Here is a 25425-nt window from a genome sequence, read left to right as displayed (position 1 = left end):
GAGCAGTACTCAACAATAGGTCGCACCAGTGTCTTGTATGTGGTCTCCTTTACAAGTGAACCACTCTTTCCTAAAATTCTCCCAATAAACCGAAGTCAACCATTTGCCTTGCCTGTCGTAGTTTTCACAAGCTCATATCAACTCATATCGCTTTGCAATGTTACGCCCAGCTATTTAAATGACTTGATTGTGTCAAGCAAGACACTAGTAATACTGTATCTGATCATTACAGGTTTGTTCTTCCTACTCATCTGCATTAACTTACATTTTTCGACATTTAGGGCTAGCTGCCATTCGTCACACCAACTGGAAATTTTGTCTAAATCATCTTGTATCTTTTTACAGGCACTCAACTGTAACACTTTACCATACACCATGGCATCATTAGCAAACAACTGCAGATTGCTGCCCACCCTGTCCACCAAATCACTGATGTACATAGAGAACAGCAGCAGTCCTGTCACACTTCCCTGCATGTTTATAATCTACACATATGGAAGCATATAAGAAATACCCACTTACCAGTAAGAATATCACATCGAGACTGTTGTCTTGGCACATGTGTAGTTCAGTTATAGCATCTCTCACATAGGTTGTGCCCACTTGGACACCTGTCGAGAGATTCACAAAAAATATGGTTCCAGTTTCTGTTCCTACAATAGCTGTATGATGGCAACCCAGAATGCTCTGCCACCACTCAACTGCTGTGGGTCGAGCTGCTGAACTACGGCGAGTAGTGAGTGGACTTCCATTGACAGAGCTAGCCAAGCTGCTAGCAGACAATGAAGCAGCAGGGGGAGAGGTGACTGAAGGAAAAACTGTCACTTCTGTCGTAGACCACTGGTGATCTTTGGCTTTAGCACTGTCCACCAAAGCCAGTGCTGGTACAATGACAAGTGTTCCATCACAGCCTGCACATAAAAAGTAATGATTCTATATGCATTATTGTAGAAAGATATGCTATAAAAACTTTTAATTTTTTATACTCTGCAGTCATTACTATTGCAGTGCTCAATTGTTTCTTTCCGCAGCACTAAGGACAAGGATAAAGCAAGTTCAATAATGGCTAAGCGTATAAGAATTAAAATCCAGTACAGTTCATTCTTAAAATTGTATAATAACAAATTGGGAAAAAAAACAATTTTATTTTTCAAAAATGAGAACATTTCTCCACACTAGATGATAGTTAGCAGCATACAATCAAGATGACAGTATCATCTGACCAATGATTGTGTCTGTCTCTTTCAGAAAAACAATTACACGTAAATATTTATAATCCATGTATCCATTCTTACCATAAAGATATAAAAAAACAACTTGGTTAACAGGCCTACGGAAGTACTTAGTGTCTCATTTCTGACAGCATAAAATCAAGAGCATAACCAGGGTCTGAACTAGGCAACTCAACATTCATGATGAATAGGTCTGGATACACTCACTTATACTAAATATCTATTACATGTTCTGGATTTCTTCAAATTTATATGTACTTGAAAAACCAGTATGATGCAAGTTAGGTTTGTAAAAAATCTTTGTGGTCCTTATGCGTGATGTACGTGGGCAACCATAGAATTTGTCTCAAACTTCATTTTCCTATCTTACCTGTCCAGATATTTTCCAGCTGAAAAAAGTAACAACAATAACAGTTTCCAATAAGGGCACTTAACAGATGACCATCAAAAATGTGCTTGTGTTAGGGATGTAATTTGCAATTACTGTGAAAAATCAATAAGACAAGACATGGAAACAATAATGCCACATATACAGCACTTGATTATAAATTATATAACTCCTGTCTGGGCTAAGAAATTCATGGATGGATGGATGGATGGATGGATGAATTAAAAATTGTTGGGTGTTAAGCCACATGGTCATCAGTGCCCTTTGGTTTCAGTAGTTATCTTGTTAAAACAAAAAGTACAGGGCACATAACTACAGCAACGGTAATAAAAAATCTCACGTCCAATACCCAGAAGATCTATTGATACCATTGTTACACATTAATACCATAAATAAAACAGTGGATGGCATTAAGATGGCTGGTTGATTGCAAAATTAATAGGACGAGCCAGCAACATTAAAACCTTTGTCTAATTAAATTTGGCAGAAGTCCTAATGTAATACAAAATGTCAACAATTTACTTGCTATTGTTTCATCACCGCCTAAAATTGCAGGAAGTCCCTTGGTAAATCAAAGGTTTTCCCCCTATCAGCATGCAAAAACACAATTTCAAAACATGGTGCACTGTGAGTGAGACACTGCAATCCTGTGGATCTTCATGCCTTAAGCATGTGTCATTGGGCAGTGTCTGATATGAAGGTGAGTGAAGACCACTTTGTCCCTGCTTGGAGACTGAAAGGAAGTACACCGTGGTCAAATAGTTGGTTTAAGTGACTGCAGATTCCTGTCCTTTCAAAACTTAACAAATAATGTGAAATATAAAAGTCACCACATTTCAGTAATCGGGGCAAGAAATTTACCCTCCGTGCAGCTTGGCAATCAACAATGAAAGCAGTAAGAAAGATTAACCATAATGCTGTACTGCTGTGGGCATTAGCTGATATTAGACATATCTGGTATTAGGCCAAGCACGAAAACAGTGAAGCACTGTGGCCATTACCTTGTTATGCAGTACCCATTACGAGCTTTAAATGCCTACTGTCACAAGTAAGTCTATTTAATGACATGGACTTTGACATGCTGGCACTGTGGCAGAGGATGGAAGGTGAGAATAAGCTTCCTGAAACATCATGGGCAATCAATGAATTGATGATGTTAATAATCCCAAAAGATTTTATTGAACCATTTTATCTGTCCGCATTTCTTTTCCATCTACTCACCTCGTGATCTATTTTCATGAACAGCTTAACAAAAAAACAAACCTTTCAGTAACTTGTTAACATGTGAGGACTGAACCTATATCACATCACAGATATAGTTAAAAAGATGAGATTGGTTCCTTTTTACTCTAAACTTTTTGTGGGGCACTTTGAGACTTTTTCAATAACTGCCTGGCTGAAGCTTCAATTTTCTCAACACCTTAATACCATTTATTAGGTCATGTTTATCTGCTGAAATTTACGCCATTTCCCTGGACATTGATCACTACCTCACTGAATATTATCTTCTTGATTCAGTTCACAGTGCATCCACCAACAAATTGCTGTATTCAAATTTTCTCATTTACCATTTTCTCTACTTTAAATGTTCTCTTTTCTACAGTCTAGTGAAAATTACATGGTTTTATAAGACTCTATAAACATACCACGATACAAATGCTTTCAAATGATACAACTGTTCCAGCACCTGACCCAGCAAACTTTATAATGGAAGGGGCCTAGCCATGGTATACAGTGACTGTAAACAACCTTCTAAAAAAACAGTGACTGTTGCACAATAGATGTGAAATGAAGCATAGGGCTACAGGCAGAGAGGTGCTAAATGAAATGTGTTTGGCTGTCGAATTAGCAATGTGTGAAGCCTTCACAGTGGCTACCATAATTGAATTTATTGAAAGATCTTCCACAAAACCCAAAGAAATCCTGGTCATAAGCAAAAACTGTCAGTGGTACCGAGGTCAGTGTCCAGACACTCATGCATGACACAGAAACTTTTAACTGAGGGTAGTAAAGTGAAGGTAGAACCACTTAACTCCATTTTCAAATACTTCTTTGCAGAGGAACTTTCTGGTGTATTCCCACAGGTCATTTCTTGCATTACTACAAATATGTGTGATATAAATATTTATCTCGGTAGGAATGATAAACATCATAAATCACCAAAACAGAACAAGGTCCCAGAGCCTCAATGGAACCCCTTTCAGATTCTATACAAAATTTGTGACTGAGTTAGCCTTTCTTTAAAATACATTAAACCTTAGATCAACCCCTACCATGAAAAAACCTAAACTTAGGAGTTGGAAGAAAGCAGATCACACTCATCTACAAGATGATACATGAAAATATCACCCATCAACCATAATATCTTGAACAGTATTATCCCATCCACACAAACCAGCATGGATTCCAAAAACATCAGTCATGTGAAATCTAACTCTTACTTTTCTTACACAACACCTCAAACCACCAATCGAGGTGATAAGATGGATTCAATATTTCTTAACTGCTGAAAATCATTTAATTCAGTATCACATCAATGCTCAGTAATATTAGTTTCATCACTTGAAACATCAAACAAAATTTTTTGACTGAAATGGGGATTTATTGGCAGTGAGGACAGCATACTATTTCAGATGGAAGGTCATTGACACATGTAGGAGTAAGTTCAGATGTGCTCCAAGAAACTGTGCTCAGAATCTTTTCATGTTCTATATTGATTATATTAATGACCTAGTAGACAATATTAGTAGTAACCCCAGATTTTTTGCAGATATTACAGTTCCCTATAATGGAGTTTTGTGTGTGTGTGTGTGTGTGTGTGTGTGTGTGTGTGTGTGAATTCAAAGTGGTGTAAAGATTGGCTACATTCTTTTTAAATGTTCATAGTGTGTGTGTGTGTGTGTGTGTGTGTGTGTGTGTGTGTGTGTGTGTGTGTGTGTGTGTGTGTGTGTGAATTCAAAGTGGTGTAAAGATTGGCTACATTCTTTTTAAATGTTCATAAACCTGTGCCCTCCACAAAATGAAGAAAGTACATAGCATCCTCTGACTATATATTATCAACAAGTCACAACTGCAATTAGTCAACTAAAACAAATACCTAGACATAACAATCTGCTGGGATGTGAAATGAAATGATCTGAACCAAGGGTAGACTCTGGTTCACTGGAAGCATACTGAAAAAATGCAATGAGTCTACAAAGGAGGTTGCTTACAAAACTCTCATGCTACCCAGCCTAGAATATTGCTCAAGGAGTAACAAGACATAAAGCAGTTATAGCAGAAAGGGTAGCGCCATGGACACACTGAAAAAACTTAAAGAAGAGATATCAACTGTTCTGTGAAAGCCTGCTTACAAAGGTTCACAAAGCAGTATTAAGTAAGGAATCTAGGAATATACTACAGTCCCCTACGTATCACTCCCATAGGGACTGCAAAATGCACAGAGGCATTTAAGCAGTCATTCTTCCTGTGTTCCATATGAGAGTGGAATGGGAAGAAATCTTAATACTTACAAGGGAAACTCTGCATTGCACCCCCCTCAGATTTAGTAGTAAGTTGGCCCACTGGACAGCCCATCAAATACAGAACATAGATCAAACATGAAAACAGGAAGAAGGTGTACTGAACTGTGGAAAAAAGAAAGAAAAAGAAACAGTAAACATTAGAAATTTAATATGTGCAATATCGAGTGACATTAACGAGACTCGGGTCATGGTCATGTGGTCATGGTGTTAAACTGTAAAGGGGGAGACCTGGGTTCAAATCTGCCTCGTGCCCAACACTTTTTTCACAAAACTATGAACTGTCTGTCCAGTCATTGATGTGCCTGTTCACTGTATTCAATTTTGTGTGTGTCTCGTGGCATAATGTCCATTTGTATAAGAGATGTGTAATGAAGGGACCTCCAGACGTACTTACCTCCTATTTCTTCTACTTGGGTACCACAGGTTACGCCTCTTGCATTCCATTTTAGACATTTTGAATTCCATCATTGTAACATAGTTCACACCCGTTTATTTGATGTTTTCATTTCTGTGAGAGGTCTATGCGGCATCTCACCTGCCCTCACTACTTATGACATTTACTTGTGACGGTAATATATTCTTACCATATTCTTACCACATGGCTCATATTCTGTGATGGATAGTGACAGCAGGTGGGATGCTGCAAAGACCTCTCACAGAATTGAAAATAACAAATAAACGAGTGTGAAGTATGTTACAATGGTGGAATTCAAGAGTCAAAACTTCTAAAATGGAACACAAAAGACATAACGTATGGTACCTACGCAGAAGAAATAGAGGTATGTATGTATGTATGCCTTTGCTGTTGCAAACAGACATTACTCCATGATATATACAGAAATTTGAATACAGGAAACCAAAATGTCAATGATCAGATGGACAGTTCACAATTTTGTGAAAAAAAAATGTTGAGCATAAGCTAGATTTGAAACTGGATCTCCTCGTTTGCAGTCTAACACCATAACCATATAACCACACCCCGAGTCTTGTTAATGATGCTCGATATTACACATATTAAACTTGTAATTTTCACTGTTTCTATTTTTCTTCTTTTTTTCACAGTTTAGTACACATTCTTCCTGTTTTCATGTTTAATGTGTGTTTATTTTTTGACAGACTATCCAACGGGCCACCTGGCCACTAAATCTAAGGGGGGTGCTATGAGGAGTTGCCCTTGTTAGTACAATTGAAGTACCCTCTGCTATGCACTTCACAGTGATTTGTAAAGTATGGGTGTAGATTTAGAATATTTTTCAATGAGATATTTTTTTTGGGGCGCAAAACTGCTACGGTCATTAGCGCCCGGTCTGTGACAGGAAAAGGTAGAAAATGAAACTGGAAACCAGCAGCAATGGGAACGAAACTCAAAAAATTGAAGAAACTAAAAACAGAAGGAAAGCTTAAAAAATCACTATAGAAGAGGGTTGGTTGTCCCCAAAAAGAGCTTCAAATGACTGACGTCATCTCACTGGCACTAATAAACTCGAGAACGCGATCGGCTGAGCGCATGTCATCTGCTAAAATGGAAGATATATCAGGCGACAGCTGTAGACAGGTACGTAACGGAGTAAAATAGGGGCACTCAATTAAAAGGTGTCTTACCGTCCACAGCTGAGAGCAGTGGGGACAGAGTGGGGGAGGATCGCCACTTAAAAGATGTCGATGGCTAAAAAGACAGTGCCCTATCCGGTGTCTAGTTAAAATTTCCCCCTCCCGACAATGCGTTCGGGAGGAAGAGGTCCAAGCACAGGGAAGAGCTTTCACGTCCCGCAATTTATTATTGGGAAGTGTCGACCAATGTGCGTGCCATAAAAGAACAACACGATGACATAAAACACTCCGTAGATCAGCAAAGGGAATCATGCGAATAGCTGGCCAAAGAAGAGAGACTGTAGCCTTGGCCGCTATATCGGCCGCCTCATTTCCACAGATACCAACGTGTCCTGGGATCCAGAGGAACGCCACAGAGACGCCCCCCAAGTGGAGCAAGCGTAGGCAGTCCTGAATCCGGTGGACCAGAGGGTGGACAGGGTATAGAGCTTGGAGACTGAGGAGAGAGCTGAGAGAATCTGAACAGATAACATACTGTATCCGCTGATGGCAACGGATGTATTGGACAGCCTGGAGAACAGCGTAAAGCTCCGCAGTATAAACCGAACACTGGTCAGGAAGCTGAAATAGATTTGGGGTGTCGCCAACAATATAGGCACTCCCTACACCAATCGATGTTTTTGAGCCATCAGTGTAAATAAATGTGGCTTCCTTCATTTATGCACATAGAGCAGAAAATGCCTGACGATAAACAAGTGAAGGGGTACCATCCTTGGAAACTGACAAAGGTCACGGAGCAGGCAGGTCCAGGGACGGAGCCAAAGCGGTGCTGTACCCCAAGCTGTCAAGAAAGTTTTAGGAAAGCGGAAGCAAAGAGAATGGAGCAGTTGACGGAAGCGGACTCCCGGTGGTAGTAGGGAGGAAGGGCGGCCTGCATACCCTAAATCCAAGGAGGCATGGAAAAAAATGTCATGGGCCAGATTAGCAGGCATGGAAGACAGATGGCTAGCATAACAACTCAGAAGGACAGCTCGCCGACTGGACGGCGGAGGTTCAGCAGTCCTAGCATAAAGGCTTTCCACAGGGCTGGTGTAAAAAGCTCCAGACACTAAACGTAATCCACGGTGGTGGATAGAGTCGAGACGCCGAAGAACAGACGCCCGAGCAGAGGAGCAAACTACGCTTCCATAGTCCAATTTCAAGCGCACTAAGGTGCGATAGAGGCGGAGAAGGACCACTCGGTCTGCTCCCCAGGAGGTACCATTCAGGACACGGAGGGTGTTGAGGGATCGCAGACAGCGAGCCGAAAGATAGGAAACGTGGCAGGACCAGCACAGTTTTCTGTCAAACATAAGACCCAAGAATTTAGCGACATCCGAAAACGGAAGGTTGACAGGTCCTAGATGTAAGGAAGGTGGAAGACACTCCGTATGACGCCAAAAATTAACACAAATGATCTTACTGGGAGAAAAGCGGAAGCCTGTTTTGATGCTCCAAGAGTGGAGGCGATCGAGATAGCCTGGAAGACATCGTTCAAGAAGGCTGGTCCATTGAGAGCTGTAGTAGATCGCAAAATCGTCCACAAAGAGGGAGCCCAAGACATCAGGAAGGAGACAATCCATAATTGGATTTATGGCAATGGCAAACAGAACAACACTTAGCACGGAGCCCTGGGGTACCCCGTTTTCTTGGGAGAAAGTAAGGGAGAGAGTAGTGTGCACCCGCACTCTAAATGTGCGCTCTGCCATAAATTTGCGAAGAAAAAGGGGCAACCGACCGTGAAAGCCCCAAGAGAACAGTGTGCGGAGGATGCATGCCTGTCCTCCAACAGGTATCGTACGCTCTCTCCAGATCAAAAAATATTGCTATTGTTTGGCGGTTCCAGAGAAAATTGTTCATGATATAAGTGGAGAGAGCAACAAGATGGTCAACTGCAGAACGATGCTTTCGGAAACCGCATTGGGCAGGTGTTAAAAGACTGCGGGACTCCAGCCACCAAGCTAAACGGCAATTCACCATATGCTCCAAAACCTTACATACACTACTCGTGAGGGAAATGGGGCAATAGCTAGAGGGGAGATGTTTGTCCTTTCCAGGTTTCAGAACAGGAACGACGATAGCTTCCCGCCATCGTCTGGGAAAAGTACTGTCGGTCCAAATTCGATTATGAAGGCGAAGGAGGTAACGCAGACTATGGTATGATAAATGCAGCAGCATTTGGATGTGGATACCATCCGGTCCTGGGGCGGAGGAGCGAGAAGAAGAGAGTGCATGTTGGAGTTCCCGCATGGAGAAAACAGTATTATAGCTTTCGCGATTTTGAGAGGAGAAAGCAAGAGGTTGCACTTCCACTGCACGTTTCTTCAGGAGAAACGCTGGCGGGTAATTTGAAGAGCTCGAAATCTCAGCAAAGTGTTGAGCCAATGAGTTAGAAATTGCGACGGAGTCCACTAATGTATCATGCGCGACAGTGAGCCCAGAGACCGGGGAGAAACTAGGCGCGCCAGATAACCGTCAAATCTGACTCCAAACTTCCGAGGAGGGAGTGAAGGTGTTAAATGAGCTAGTAAAGAAGTCCCAGCTTGCCTTCTTGCTATCACGGATGACGCAACGGCATCGCGCCAGGAACTGCTTATAGCGGATACAGTTGGCCAAAGTAGGATGGTGTCTGAAAATGCGAAGAGCACGTCGCCGCTCACGTGTTGCGTCACGGCCTGCCTCGTACCACCAATGAACTGGGGGGTGCCGGGGCAATTCGGAGGTGCAAGGTATTGAACGTTCCGCAGCTGTAAGAATAACGTCTGTAATATGAGTGACCTCATTGTCGACGCTAGGAAAGTGACGGTCATCGAATGTCGCTAGACACGAAAAAAGTGTCCAATCGGCTTGGGCAAAACTTCCAGTGTCACGGGCGCATATACGGCAGTTGTGGCTGCAATCGAAGGACACATGGAAAGTGGTCGCTCGAGTGTGTATCAGCAAGGGCGAACCATTCAAAGCGCCGAGCTGACGGAACAGTACTGACCGAAAGGTCCACATGAGAGAAATTTGTCGTGGAGGCAGACAAAAATGTAGGTTCCCCAGTGTTGAGGCAAACAAGATCCGCTTGGTGGAAGACGTCTATCAATAGTGAGCCACGCAGACAAGGATGTGGAGATCCCCAAAGCGGGTGGTGGGCATTGAAGTCCCCAACCAGCAAATAGGGGGGTGGAAGCTGACCAACAAGATGAAGGAGATCAGCTCGTGCCATTGGTGTGGACGATGGAATGTATACAGTACAAAGAGAGAAGGTGTATCCAGAAAGGGAAAGACGGACAGCGACAGCTTGGAAGGAAGTGTTTAAGGGGATTGGGTGATAATGGAGAGTATCATGGAGAAGAATCATGAGTCCTCCATATGCTGGAGTGCCTTCAACAGAGGGGAGATCAAATTGGACTGACTGAAAATAGGGGAAAACAAAGCAGTCGTGGGGACGCAGCTTTGTTTCCTGAAGACAGAAGATGACCGGCGAGTAGGATCATAAGAGGATCGTCAATTCATCCCGATTGGGTCGAATGCCGTGGATATTCCAATGGATAATGGACATAGCACTCCGTCTTCAGGACACCGAGACCATCCGACCGCCGTATCATCCTCAGTGGAGGATGCGGATAGGAGGGGCGTGGGGTCAGCACACCGCTCTCCTGGTCGTTACGATGGTATTCTTGACCAAAGCCGCTACTAATCGGTCGAGTAGCTCCTCAATTGGCATCATGAGGCTGAGTGCACCCCGAAAAATGGCAACAGTGCATGGCTGCGTGGATGGTCACCCATCCAAGTGCCGACCACGCCCGACAGCGTTTAACTTCGGTGATCTCACAGGAACCAGTGTATCCACTGCGGCAAGGCCGTTGCCCATAATGGACATAGGGTGGACAGAAAATGGAAGAATGTGACCAAGGTTGCCGTCAACTCAACGACTGCTCAGAGCTTGCGACCGACAGTGAGGAACAGCATTCAGCCGAAGGCAGAAGATCCTGATCCATAGGTTGTTCAGGAGCAGCTCCTGCCACCAACGATCGGCCGGTTGATCGGCCGCCAGCAGTGCACCTCGGCGACACACAAGATGGCCGAGGGCGGCTACCACCATGTGGTGCTTTAGATGAGACATGCCGTGGTGGAGAAGGAGAGGAACTGGGTTTCTTATTAGCCTTCTTGGAAACAGGATGTTTAGATGAAGGAGGAACCGATGGTTGTGAAGTTGGGGTACGTAAAAAATCTTCACGAGTAGGCTCTTTTTTGGAAGTCCGGGTGTCTGACTTTTGGGCTCGAGATTTAGCAGAACCCGATGAAGGGTGAGCCATAGAGTGAGCAGGCGAAAGTGGGGAGGTTGAACGGGCGATTTTTGCGCTTGCTGATCTGACGACCGTGGCACTAAAGGTGAGATCACAAGTCTGTGTGGCTGGCTCCTTTGTTGGCCGAGGAGAGGCAAGGACAGTGCTGTATTTTCCTGTCTGAGGCACAGTGGACTTTCGACTGGTGAATAATTTTCGAGCAGCAAAGGTCGACACCTTTTCCTTCACTCTGATTTCCTGAATGAGCTTTTCGTCTTTAAAAATGGGGCAATCTTTAGAGGAAGCTGCGTGGTCACCCATACAGTTGATGCAATGAGGGGATGGAGGTGGACAAGCACCCTCATGGGCATCCTTGCCCTACGTAACACATTTGGCCAGGTTGGAACAGGACTGGCTGGTATGATTGAACCGCTGACACCGATAGCAACGCGTAGGGTTTGGGACGTAAGGGCGAACAGAAATTATCTCATAGCCTGTTTTTACGTTCGATGGGAGTTGAACTCTGTCAAATGTCAAGAAGACAGTACTAGTTGGAACGATGTTCGTGTCAACCCTTTTCATGACTCTATGAACAGCAGTTATGCCCTGGTCAGACAGGTAGTGTTGAATTTCCTCGTCGGACAATCCGTCGAGGGAGCATGTATAAACGACCCTACGTGAGGAATTTAAAGTGCGGTGCGCTTCCACCCGGACAGGGAAAGTGTGTAGCAATGAAGTACGCAGCAATTTTTGTGCCTGGAGGGCACTGACTGTTTCTAACAACAAGGTGCCATTTCGTAATCTGGAACAAGACTTTACTAGACCTGCAATTGCGTCGACACCTTTCTGAATAATGAAAGGGTTGACTGTGGAGAAGCCTTGGCCTTCGTCAGACCGAGAAACAACAAGGAACTGTGGCAACGATGGAAGAACTGTCTGTGGCTGAGACTCAGTGAACTTACGCTTGTGAGGAGACATAGTGGAAGATGAGGAAACCATTGCGGAAGTATCCCCCATGATTACTGGCGTCTCCGATGGCACGCTCCTCCCTTGTGGGGGCTCTCTCTGAGGGCACTCCCACCTTAGGTGATTGTTCACACCTCAGGTCACACCTCCCGAGAAATGGACGGAGGGACCAATCGGCACTTTCGGAAGGTATCAGCTTGGGTAATCACCCCTCCCTGGACCTGGCCGTTACCAGGGTGTATGTACGTGTCCTACCTGTCTACTCGGGGCAGGGAATTACGCGTTACCCCGTCACTGGCTACCCATGGAAATGCGTGGGTCGGCCTTCAGACACGCACAAGGAGGAAAAAAGAGAAAGGGAAAAACAAAGAAAGGGAGAGGGAAGAAGAGAGGTCTCAAATGCCGCAGCGGAGAAAAGGGTAGAGGGAATAGGTAAGGAAAAGAGAAGGACAAAGGAAGGATGAAGACTTGCAAGCAGAGAAAACAAAGAATGTGTTACATTCTCAAGCGTCCATCTCCGGACGTAGGCACTAAACATACTCCCAGAGAGGGAGAAAGGGAAGGAAAGAGGCAGAGGTGGGGGAGGGGGGGGGGCGCAAAGATGGGGGATGGGGAAGGATGCGGAAAAGGAAGGTATGCAGCCCGGAAAGGAAGGAGGGCCACATTAGCTCAGGGTCCTGTGCTCGCTACGCACGTATCCACAAAAGAGTTGTGGACCCCCTGGGGGGATTTCAATGAGATGTTAGCCACCTCAGGCCTTGATAGACACTGTTACTTAAACAAGCTCATTCCACTTGTAATGCAGTACATTACTCATTAAGTATGTGTCAGTCAGCAGCACCATCAGGATTTAATTTTCCAATCCTCCTCAATATCATTCCCACACTACCCACAGTAGTGAACTACAACAATGATGCCGTTACCCACAACTGACTGCAGTGACACAATTGTACATGATCTACATTTAATATCAGTTCTCTAAATTTGTTGAAAATGGTTTTACCAGAATAAGAATGTCTTTCTTCCAAGGACTACCACATAAATTCCCTAAGCAAATCTGTTACAATTTTATATGAGCCATACTGACTAATTACGATCCTAACAGCATATCTCTAAACACCTCCAATGTCTGTTTTCAGCCCTGCTTGATAAGAACTCTAAAGACTGCAGCAACAATCTGTAATGACTTACAATTGTGTCTTTTATGTACTTTTCTTAACAGATATTAAACAATGTAAAATTACAAAAACAAATTATTTAATGTTCTTAGGTCTAAAATTTGACAGAGATTTAATTGGAAGGTACACATATACTACTTAGCAAATAAATTGAATAGCTTAGCATTTGCAATGTGTATTTTGTCAGCTGCCACAAACATGGACACCAGAAAGATGGTTTATGACTGTTGCTTTGAGTTGGTTATTCATTATGACAATCTTCTGGGGAAAATCAATAAATATCACAAGGTGTCATAAGCATCCTCTGCAATGCACTTCACAGTGGTTACATGTAGGTAAGTACAAGTCTCCTACTGTGGCAAAAGAAAATAACTGAGAATATGTCTCTCACCAAACGAAGGTTGTCTTGTCATTCACCGTAAAAACAATTTAAAAACACTATCCATCCCTTCCCTGTGCATTTTTAAGATCTTCATTTTCTTATATAAAAATCTACAAGAAGTTGAAAATTACTGTTTTTTGTTCAATTAATGGCACTCATCACAGACAAATATTAAACATCCAACACACAGTTTAAAACTCTATGGCCAAACACCAAAGTACGTGGGATTAAAAATTTACAATAAACTGAATGGCAGTAATATATTCAACATAAAGCTAGGTCCCTGAAAAGATTGCTCTTTATTCTTCAAATGGAAAAGTATTATTGATCTACTGAAGAATTCATAGGGGGTGATTTCACAGTTTAAACGAGGGGATTTTTTATATTTTTTTAATACTGAAAACTATTTTACTGTGTAGCTGTATCACAGTAACATACACTATGTGATCAAAAGTATCTGGACACCCCCAAAACATACATTTTTCATATTAAGTGCATTGTGCTGCCACCTACTGCCAGTTACTCCACATCAGTGACCTCAGTAGTCATTAGACTTTGTGAGAAAGCAGAATAGGGTACTCTGCGGAACTCACAGACTTTGAACGTGGTCAAGTGATTGGGTGTCGCTTGTGTCATATGCCTGTACACGAGATTTCCACACTCCTCAACATCCCTAGATCCACTGTTTCTGATGTGATAGTGAAGTTAAAACATGAAGGGACACGTACAGCACAAAAGCGTACAGGCTGACCTCATCTGTTGACTGACAGAGACCGCCGACAGTTGAAGAGGGTCGTAATGTGTAATAGGCAGACCCCTATCCAGATCATCACACAGGAATTCCAATCTGCATCATGATCCACTGCAAGTACTATGACAGTTATTTGGGATGTGAGAAAACTTGGATTTCATGGTCGAGCAGTTGCTCATAAGCCACACATCACACTGGTCAATGTCAAATGACGCTCCGCTTGGTGTAGGGAGCGTAAACACTGGATGATTGAACAGTGGAAAAATGTTATGTGGAGTGACAAATCATGGTACACAATGTGGCAATCCAGTGGCAGGGTGTGTTATGGTGTGGTCGTGTTTTTCATTGAGGAGGCTTGCACCCCTTGTTGTTTTGTGTGGCACTATCACAGCACAGGCCTATATTGGTGTTTCAAGCACCTTCTTGCTTCCCATAGTTGAAGAGCAATTTGGGGATGGCGACTGCATCTTTCAACACGATCGAGCACCTGTTCATAATGCATGGCCTGTGGTGGAGTGGTTACATGACAATAACTTCCCTGTAATAGACTGGCCTGCACAGAGTCCTGACCTGAATCCTATAGAACACCTCTGGGATGTTTTGGGACGCCGACTTCATGCCGGGCCTCACCGACCGACATCGATACCTCTGCTCAGTGCAGCACTCCCTCATGAATGGGCCGCCATTCCCCAAGAAACCTTCCAGCAGCTCATTGACAGTATGACTGCAAGAGTGGAAGATGTCATCAAGGCTAAGGGTGGGACAACACCATACTGAATTCCAGCATTACTGAAGGAGGGCGCCACAAACTTGTAAGTCATTTTCAGCCAGGTGTCTGGATACTTTTGATCACATAGTGTATGTAAAATATATACTGCCTGAGACTATGAGGGGTGTTATTCCCACAGCATATTAAAATTAAAATGAAATAAGAAGAATTTTTGATTTGTTCTGTCATTACAAATTGATCACAATGTCAGGTAGAAAAAGAGTGAGGAAAGAATCTGAGCACACGCTTTTCAAAGAAACCATTCAGAAGAATCTTAATATATTTATGAAAATTAAGGAATTCAAATTAGAATAATCAGGTAAGTATTTGAATCACTGCTCTCCCAAAATGGATATCCACTGTCTTAACTATAGCAAGGAATTCCATAAGTGTTTTATGTCTTTTTCACACCAAGTAGTTGTAATTATGTTTCACTACTCTGTGTGCTTATTACAAGTTGCTATTTCATTATCACTCATTTGTGAATTTGTGCAGCATCCATATGGTGATATGGTAATAAGTTCCCACTACGCAAATACTTTCTGAAATACCACACAAACTTTCTGCCTGTTTCAGTTTCAAAATTAGACTAATCTATGGGATGCTGTATGCAAAGTTTAGACCCATACATTGATTTTAGGCAGGACCAAAACTTTCCTGGACTTTATGAAAAATGTAATGTTTCACCAGGATATGACTGGAAATTACTGTAGCCTTCATACACAGCCTTCCTGAGGAATGTGTGACTTGCTACTAAATATGTCTATCACTTGGAGCAAGAGTGTAACAACTCCTGTTTTCACAACATGCTCCAAATAGTGAGATTAAACCAAAGTGTGTCCTCATTGTTTTTTATTAGATTCTATGTAGAATTTATGGCTGAATTAGCCTCTCTTTTAAACATAATATACCGGGTGTTTGTAAAGTAGTTACGCAAAAGTAACCTTTAATTGTGAACAACTTATAGAAATGTTTGATACAGTATTCAATGCAGTATATATTCAAGTTCTATTCCCACCTAAGACTGTTACACTCCTGGAAATTGAAATAAGAACACCGTGAATTCATTGTCCCAGGAAGGGGAAACTTTATTGACACATTCCTGGGGTCAGATACATCACATGATCACACTGACAGAACCACAGGCACATAGACACAGGCAACAGAGCATGCACAATGTCGGCACTAGTACAGTGTATATCCACCTTTCGCAGCAATGCAGGCTGCTATTCTCCCATGGAGACGATCGTAGAGATGCTGGATGTAGTCCTGTGGAACGGCTTGCCATGCCATTTCCACCTGGCACCTCAGTTGGACCAGCGTTCGTGCTGGACGTGCAGACCGCGTGAGACGACGCTTCATCCAGTCCCAAACATGCTCAATGGGGGACAGATCCGGAGATCTTGCTGGCCAGGGTAGTTGACTTACACCTTCTAGAGCACGTTGGGTGGCACGGGATACATGCGGACGTGCATTGTCCTGTTGGAACAGCAAGTTCCCTTGCCGGTCTAGGAATGGTAGAACGATGGGTTCGATGACGGTTTGGATGTACCGTGCACTATTCAGTGTCCCCTCGACGATCACCAGTGGTGTACGGCCAGTGTAGGAGATCGCTCCCCACACCATGATGCCGGGTGTTGGCCCTGTGTGCCTCGGTCGTATGCAGTCCTGATTGTGGCGCTCACCTGCACGGCGCCAAACACGCATACGACCATCATTGGCACCAAGGCAGAAGCGACTCTCATCGCTGAAGACAACACGTCTCCATTCGTCCCTCCATTCACGCCTGTCGCGACACCACTGGAGGCGGGCTGCACGATGTTGGGGCGTGAGCGGAAGACGGCCTAACGGTGTGCGGGACCGTAGCCCAGCTTCATGGAGACGGTTGCGAATGGTCCTCGCCGATACCCCAGGAGCAACAGTGTCCCTAATTTGCTGGGAAGTGGCGGTGCGGTCCCCTATGGCACTGCGTAGGATCCTACGGTCTTGGCGTGCATCCGTGCGTCGCTGCGGTCCGGTCCCAGGTCGACGGGCATGTGCACCTTCCGCCGACCACTGGCGACAACATCGATGTACTGTGGAGACCTCACGCCCCACGTGTTGAGCAATTCGGCGGTACGTCCACCCGGCCTCCCGCATGCCCACTATACGCCCTCGCTCAAAGTCCGTCAACTGCACATACGGTTCACGTCCACGCTGTCGCGGCATGCTACCAGTGTTAAAGACTGCGATGGAGCTCCGTATGCCACGGCAAACTGGCTGACACTGACGGCGGCGGTGCACAAATGCTGCGCAGCTAGCGCCATTCGACGGCCAACACCGCGGTTCCTGGTGTGTCCGCTGTGCCGTGCGTGTGATCATTGCTTGTACAGCCCTCTCGCAGTGTCCGGAGCAAGTATGGTGGGTCTGACACACCGGTGTCAATGTGTTCTTTTTTCCATTTCCAGGAGTGTAGTTCCTGACATTCCCACTAGGCAGCAAGCATGAATGAGTTATTCCAACAGTCAACATGGAATCGTATAATGGTGCAGAGCATGTGAAATTTTGTTTATGGTTTCATGAATCCAAATCCACTACCACAGTTCAGAGACAATTAAGGACTGTATACTGCAAGCTACCAGCACACAGACTAACTGTTGTTAATTGGTATAATCATTTCACCGAAACTGGCTGCATATCAGCATGCCAGATCAGGATCAACAAGCAGTCTCTGATGCAGAATCGAACAAGTTCAGTAGTCTTCTGTTAGTAGCCTGGGTAAATCGATGAGATATGGCAGCTTAGAATTAAGTATGCCTCGTGTTACAGTGTGGAGGGTATTACACAAACACCTGTCATTCAAATCCTACAAATTGGAACTGTTGCAAGCTTTAAGAGAAAGTGTCAAAGAATTTGTAGCTGAGCTCTGAGCAGAAATGTTTGACAAAATGCAGACTGAAGACTATTTTTTTAATAAATTTGTGTTCAGTGAAGAAGCCACCTTCCATAGCTGTGGTAAAGTGAATCGGCATAATGTTTGGATATGGGGTGAGCAGAAACCATGTCACGTAATTGAAAATGAACAGGACTCGCCTAAGGTAAGTTTCTTGCACTGTAAGCTGTAACAAGATTTACAGCCCTTTATTTTTTGCCAAATAAACTGTAATTGGTGTCCTTGAACATTATCTAATGCCTCAATTACAACAGGTTACGGACACAGAATTTATTTTCCAGCAAGATTGCATGCCACTACATTATCACCGTGAAGTTGTTGCATATCTCCGTAGGAATGTGTCAACTTGCATTGGACACGGTGAAACAACATCCTGGCCACTATGAGCACCTGATTTAACCCTGATGGGACTTCTGTGTGTGAGGTTACATTAAAGACAGAGATCTGCTTCCAGGAAACTTGATGAGCTGTGACAACAGATAGCACTTGCAGCTGTCACTATACACGAAGACTTGCTTCATAGGATTAGGCAGGAAACTGATTACAGATAGGATATTCATTGTGTTACAAAAGGTAGCTACACTGAACATCTGTAAAATAAAACTAGAAGATATCCTGCATCCAGTGCTGTCTCAAACATTTCTGTAAGTTAAACAAGGGAATATCAACAATACAAGGAAAAGATAGGTTGCTGCTCACCATAAAAATGCCATGTTGAGGCACAATGAAAACACACTTACACATTAGCTATCAGCCAAAGCCCTCTGCAGAAAAGGAAATGCACACACATTCATTCACACAAGCAAGCACACCTCATACAACCATGACCAGCATCTCTTGCAGCTCTAACCAGAGTGCAACTGTCATGTAGAGCAGAAGCAGCAACCTGGAGGGGGCGGCAAATGGGAAGGGATAGCAGAGAATGGATGAGAGGAAAGAAGAGCATTGTCTGGTGGAGTGTGCAGAACCTAGATTGCCAATAGATGAAGCATCAGAAAAGACAGATGGCCGCGATGGCAGAGGTGCACTAACATGGCACCCTCCTACGCCAACTTGTTTATGGGCGATCTAAAAGAGACCTGCCTAGCCTCCCAAAATGCCAAACCCCAATGTTTTCCATCCCCTCTGTCCTATCACCCCCTTCCTGTTCTCATTGCCTCACCTGCTTTGTATGCCACCCTCAGCCAATGCACCCAGCCACCTTTCCCCTTCCTTGCTCCAGTCCTTTCTCACTTACCGTCCCTCCCTCTCCCCTTGCCCTGCCCCTACAGCCTCCCAGTGCTGCGCCTGTTGGTAATCTAGTCCCTGCACCCTCCACCAGACAGCACTCTTCTCCCTCCCCATCTGTACACCACTATCCCTTCCCCCCCTCCCATTGCCCGCTCCAGATTGCTGCTTCATTTCTACATGAGAGCCGCATTCTGGTCAGAGTTGCCGGAGATGGCGGTCATGTGTGCATGAGGTGTGCTTGCTAGTGTGAAAGAATGTGTGTGTCTTTCCTTTTTTGAAGAAGGTGTTGGCCAAAAACTAATGCACGAGTGTTTTTCATCGCACCCGTCTGCAACTCAACGTGTCATCTATGTGGTGAGTAGCAATCCATCTTTTCCTTCTATTTCTGTAAGTTATTTACCTTTTTCACAATTAAAGGTTACTTTTGTATAACTAATTTATAAACATCCTGCGTATTGGTAGATACTTATCCAGGGCATGATTTATTGTGTGTTTGAACACTAACCATAACTCTTGTACATTTCCAAGACGTGAAATGAACATTCTTAATTTGTCATTTAATTGTGTGAATCTTTTTATTGTGTCTATCATGACTCAGCATCTCCGCTATATGGTGAGTAGCAACTTTCCTTCTCTGGTATTATTAAAACATTGAAAGATCTTACATTATGTCATAAAAGAAACAAGACATCAGAAGATACTCCAAGAGCATTGGAATTTTGTGTATCATACTAAAATGCATAATTTGGCTTAAAGTGCACATTCATATGTCCAGATTTGGATGTAAATTTTCTTGGAGTGGCTGTACCGTATTCTCTCATGTCTGGTTCTTTATTATGGAATAATGCCATATGTGCTAGAGGATGGAAACGGGCAATTGAAATGCAGCAAACAGTTGAAACTAGTCAATAGTGTAGAATGAAACATTTCGTTTCAAATAAATGGACTGCCTCAGCAGAAAATATTAATAAAAGCCAAATTTCTTTAGCAAACCGACAAAATAACTTCATTGTTCTGCAAGGCGATTAATGCTTGACTGTCAGAAAGGTGGAAATAAAATAAAATCTGAAACTAATAACTTATTTTAGCCTTTCGTAATTATGTGAATGTTTTTTAATTCACTTGATAGCTCCCAACCACAGAGATCCGTTTTGTTATCATTTGACGTGAGAGCAATAAACAAAGCGGAAGCAGCAAAATCACTAAACGCAAGATAGGGTCACGTGGAGGCTACCCACCTCCCCACTACTACTCAGACAGCTCTGTGTATCAGTCACAGATCTACGATATTTCTGAACCGGGGCAATACTAAATAGTAGCACCCCCCGCCCCTCCCATGTTTGAGGTAGGACCCCAAAGTTACACAGACTTTTCAAAAAATGTTCATTTTGTAGCACACATCTTTCTGAAGAGTCTGATACATAAAACATGTGCCTTCGAGGAAATGTAAGACATGTTATTTGGTCTTAAATGTGCCAAAGTGCAGTGCCACGCCTCTTCACACAGAACTCTTCTATCACACATCAATGCATTTCCCTATGTGCAATTCAAACACGTATATTTTGTAATGGATGCCATCAGACCATATTCAGGTCAGTGGAAATTAAAATGTTCTTTGGTGCTCCCCTGCTCCCAGTCGGCCGGTTTGTATCCTGCCCCTATTTCTTTCTTTTTTTTCAAAACACACAATTAGCACTGAATGAGCTCATTTGTAACCAGGAGTGCAAGAACCCTTCAGAAAATTTGTACTCTTTATTGCCTATTAGCTATTAATTTGCTATTTTGTGTGACATAAAATTAGATATAGGATACATAAAACCAGTAAAGACAAGAGACAAGCAAGACAGTGCACATTTCTTCAATCCTTAAGGCCTAAAATTTTCCTCTCTCTAATCTTGCAATGGCTTTACATGGCATGCTCTCCTTTCTGCAAAATAATCTACTACCTCATCACAGTTTGTCAAAAGTTTTGCTACATGAAAAAACGAAATCTTGTTAGTCATTTATTTCCACTCTGGTAGTGTAAATCTATGGTTTTCACTAATAATTATAACAATGCTGATCATTCGCAAACCCAATCAACCACATTAACAAAAAGCAATTGCCATTCACCCGTTCGGCTTTATTCCGCTCAGCTCGTATAGCCCAGTCCCCTTTTGATTGCAGGATAGTTTATTTCCAGATGCGATAGGGATTACCCGGGCAGAGACATGCATGCATTCAAAAATCAACTTATGATTAATTCAGAAACCAGCTTAGAATGTGTTGAAAAATGTTTAAAAACCCATAGGGATGTGTTTCAAAATCATATGAATAATCGATAGACCAAAGTGCACTGGATGCTAGACGCTTTGTGAAACAACATTTTCTTCCCTCAAGAATATGAATTTGCTGTCCCCCCCTCCCACTGAAATTGCCGCCTGGGGGCTGATGCCCCCATTTCCCCCGCTTCCTAGATCCGGGCCTGTTGCGAAAGTGTGAATCTGGCAGCCTGGGTGCGCCAGTAAAATTTTTCCGAGTAACATCTGGCTACTCGCTGTTAATGCTTATACAGCTACCGGTCACACTTATGTAGCCAGCAGCAGGAGAAGGTACCAATCATACACGACTCAACTGTGCATGCGTATGGGCCCACTTGCAACTGCTCAAATGAATCTAATGTAAAGAGTTATGACGTCACGCTCATCGGAAGCAATTTGTTGTTCTGAAGCATTGCACAGTCTTCCTAAAGCCTTTGACACATTTTGCTGCTGACAGACGCTTGTATGAGCACTGTGGTTTGTTGTTTTATATAGCCCATTTCCTTTATAACTGTGGTTTTATTTTCATTTTCTTATCTCATTCATGTTTTATTGCTGCAGTACTATTCTGCAGTATGGGGGTACAGTAATATCCTTTGTTAGAATATTGGTTCTTACCAGTCAAAACAACAAAATTCCAACTGAAAAGTAAAACAATAAAAAATTCCCAGAATTCTAAAAAATTCCTGGGTTTTTCCCGGTTTTATACCAGATGAAAAAATTGCTGGGTTATTCCTGGATCTCCCAGCTGTCCCAGGTCGTATACACCATGTTCAATATCAAACCTCCCCATGCCGTACAACACCTCTCTTGCAGTGCCTATGTAATTTGCTGAGCATCTCCACAATATTTTAAACTGCGCAAACCATACTGTGACGAAACACACCACTCTACACTGGATCTTCTCTATCTCTTCTATTAACCCAATCTGGTAAGGTTCCCAAACTGATGAGCAACGCTCAAGAACTGGTCTTAGGAGGAGGAGGAGATTACTGTTTAACGTCCCGTCGACAACGAGGTCATTAGAGACGGAGCACAAGCTCGGATTAGGGAAGGATAGGGAAGGAAATCGGCCGTGCCCTTTCTAAGGAACCATCCCGGCATTTGCCTGAAGCGATTTAGGGAAATCACGGGAAACCTAAATCAAGATGGCCGGACGCGGGATTGAACCGTCGTCCTCCCGAATGCGAGTCCAGTGTGCTAACCACTGCGCCACCTCGCTCGGTAACTGGTCTTAATAGTGCTCTGAATGGTACTGTTTTCATGGCTGAATTACATTTCCTTAAGATTCTCCAAATGAAACTCAGCATGGCACATGCTTTTCTACAGTTTGGTTTACGTAGTAATTGCAATGCTCAAATTTTATATGGTTTCCAGTGATTTGTTGCCAGCAGTGTAAACAAACACTTTGAAAGACCGGATATCATCAGGTGAAGGAGACACAGTGATCTATATTAACTGTTGAAATTTTTAAAAGTCTCAATTGCAATTAAAAATTTACAATTTGCTAATTGCCATTTTTTTAAAGTTAGTAAAGTTCACATAAACCAAAAGGCAATTTCTGCTTATTTCCACATATCTGAAGATAGTTGTTACTCAAATGAAGCAGTTAATCTGCAGATCACAATTTCTTTTAATTATGATCAAGACTATTAACAAATGAACAGTATTTATATGCAAGTCATTATTGTTATTTATCTTCAGATTCAACTGCCAACTCCAGCACCAATAATTGATCCTCTGCAGGTCTCACTGTATTTTGCTGGAGACGTACGACATTGCAACGTCCCTACAGACAACAGAGTCATGCGTGAACAGCCGTTTATTACATCCAATTAACAATTAACATGGCTTGGAGTTCTAAGTGAATTTGTCAACTAGTATTACTTTTACGAAAGTTTTCGTAGCACTTCTTGTCTCATCTTTTCCCCAGATACTGAGATGGATTACCCGATATATATAAATTCTATATTCTCTTGTTTATATAACATTACTTTCACATTTTGTGATCTTTAGTATTTTACATTTTAACATATCATAATTAACGGCTGAAAGCAAGGGGAAACTACAGCCGTAATTTTTCCCGAGGACATGCAGCTTTACTGTATGATTAAATGATGATGGCGTCCTCTTGGGTAAAATATTCCGGAGGTAAAATAGTCCCCCATTCGGATCTCCGGGCGGGGACTACTCAAGAGGACGTCGTTATCAGGAGAAAGAAAACTGGTGTTCTACGGATCGGAGCGTGGAATGTCAGATCCCTTAATCGGGCAGGTAGGTTAGAAAATTTGAAAAGGGAAATGGATAGGTTGAAGTTATATATAGTGGGAATTAGTGAAGTTCGGTGGCAGGAGGAACAAGACTTTTGGTCAGGTGATTACAGGGTTATAAATACAAAATCAAATAGGGGTAATGCAGGAGTAGGTTTAATAATGAATAAAAAAAAAAAATAGGAGTGCGGTTTAGCTACTACAAACAGCATAGTAAACACATTATTGTGGCCAAGATAGACACAAAGCCCATGCCTACTACAGTAGTACAAGTTTATATGCCAACTAGCTCTGCAGATGATGAAGAAATTGATGAAATGTATGACGAGATAAAAGAAATTATTCAGGTAGTGAAGGGAGACGAAAATTTAATAGTCATGGGTGACTGGAATTCGTCAGTAGGAAAAGGGAGAGAAGGAAACATAGTAGGTGAATATGGATTGGGGGGAAGAAATGAAAGAGGAAGCCGCCTTGTAGAATTTTGCACAGAGCATAACTTAATCATAGCTAACACTTGGTTCAAGAATCATAAAAGAAGGTTGTATACCTGGAAGAATCCTGGAGATACTAAAAGGTATCAGATAGATTATATAATGGCAAGACAGAGATTTAGGAACCAGGTTTTAAATTGTAAGACATTTCCAGGGGCAGATGTGGATTCTGTATACCTGGAAGAATCCTGGAGATACTAAAAGGTATCAGATAGATTATATAATGGCAAGACAGAGATTTAGGAACCAGGTTTTAAATTGTAAGACATTTCCAGGGGCAGATGTGGATTCTGACCACAATCTATTGGTTATGAACTGCAGATTGAAACTGAAGAAACTGCAAAAAGGTGAGAATTTAAGGAGATGGGACCTGGATAAACTGAAAGAACCAGAAGTTGTAGAGAGTTTCAGGGAGAGCATACGGAAACAATTGACAGGAATGGGGGAAAGAAATACAGTAGAAGAAGAATGGGTAGCTCTGAGGGATGAAGTAGTGAAGGCAGCAGACGGTCAAGTATGTAAAAAGACGAGGGCTAATAGAAATCCTTGGGTAACAGAAGAAATATTGAATTTAATTGATGAAAGGAAAAAATAAAAAAATGCAGTAAATGAAGCAGGCAAAAAGGAATACAAACGTCTCAAAAATGAGATCGACAGGAAGTGCAAAATGGCTAAGCAGGGATGGCTAGAGGACAAATGTAAGGATGTAGAGGCCTGTTTCACTAGGGGCAAGATAGATACTGCCTACAGGAAAATTAAAGAGACCTTTGGAGAGAAGAGAACCACTTGTATGAATATCAAGAGCTCAGATGGCAACCCAGTTCTAAGCAAAGAAGGGAAGGCAGAAAGGTGGAAGGAGTATATAGAGGGTTTATACAAGGGCGATGTACTTGAGGACAATATTATGGAAATGGAAGAGGATGTAGATGAAGACGAAATGGGAGATAAGATACTGCGTGAAGAGTTTGACAGAGCACTGAAAGACCTGAGTCGAAACAAGGCCCCGGGAGTAGACAAAATTCCATGAGAACTACTGATGGCCTTGGGAGAGCCAGTCCTGACAAAACTCTACCATCTGGTGAGCAAGATGTATGAGACAGGCGAAATACCCTCAGGCTTAAAGAAGAATATAATAATTCCAATCCCAA

General features: G+C 42.9%; 1 protein-coding gene across 1 annotated transcript in view; it reads right to left on the bottom strand.

Annotated features, from left to right (window-relative positions):
* The window catches only part of LOC126236303 (uncharacterized), a 451155-nt gene that overhangs the window by 390924 nt on the left and 34806 nt on the right, over positions 1–25425 (bottom strand). Inside the window, exon 3 of the mRNA XM_049945503.1 lies at positions 523–911. Coding sequence (XP_049801460.1) covers positions 523–911 — 389 coding nt within the window. The remainder of the gene's footprint in view (positions 1–522; positions 912–25425) is intronic.

Source organism: Schistocerca nitens, chromosome 2 (assembly GCF_023898315.1).
Source record: "Schistocerca nitens isolate TAMUIC-IGC-003100 chromosome 2, iqSchNite1.1, whole genome shotgun sequence".
Classification (NCBI taxonomy): domain Eukaryota; kingdom Metazoa; phylum Arthropoda; class Insecta; order Orthoptera; family Acrididae; genus Schistocerca; species Schistocerca nitens.
This window is presented reverse-complemented; position numbering and strand designations above follow the sequence as displayed.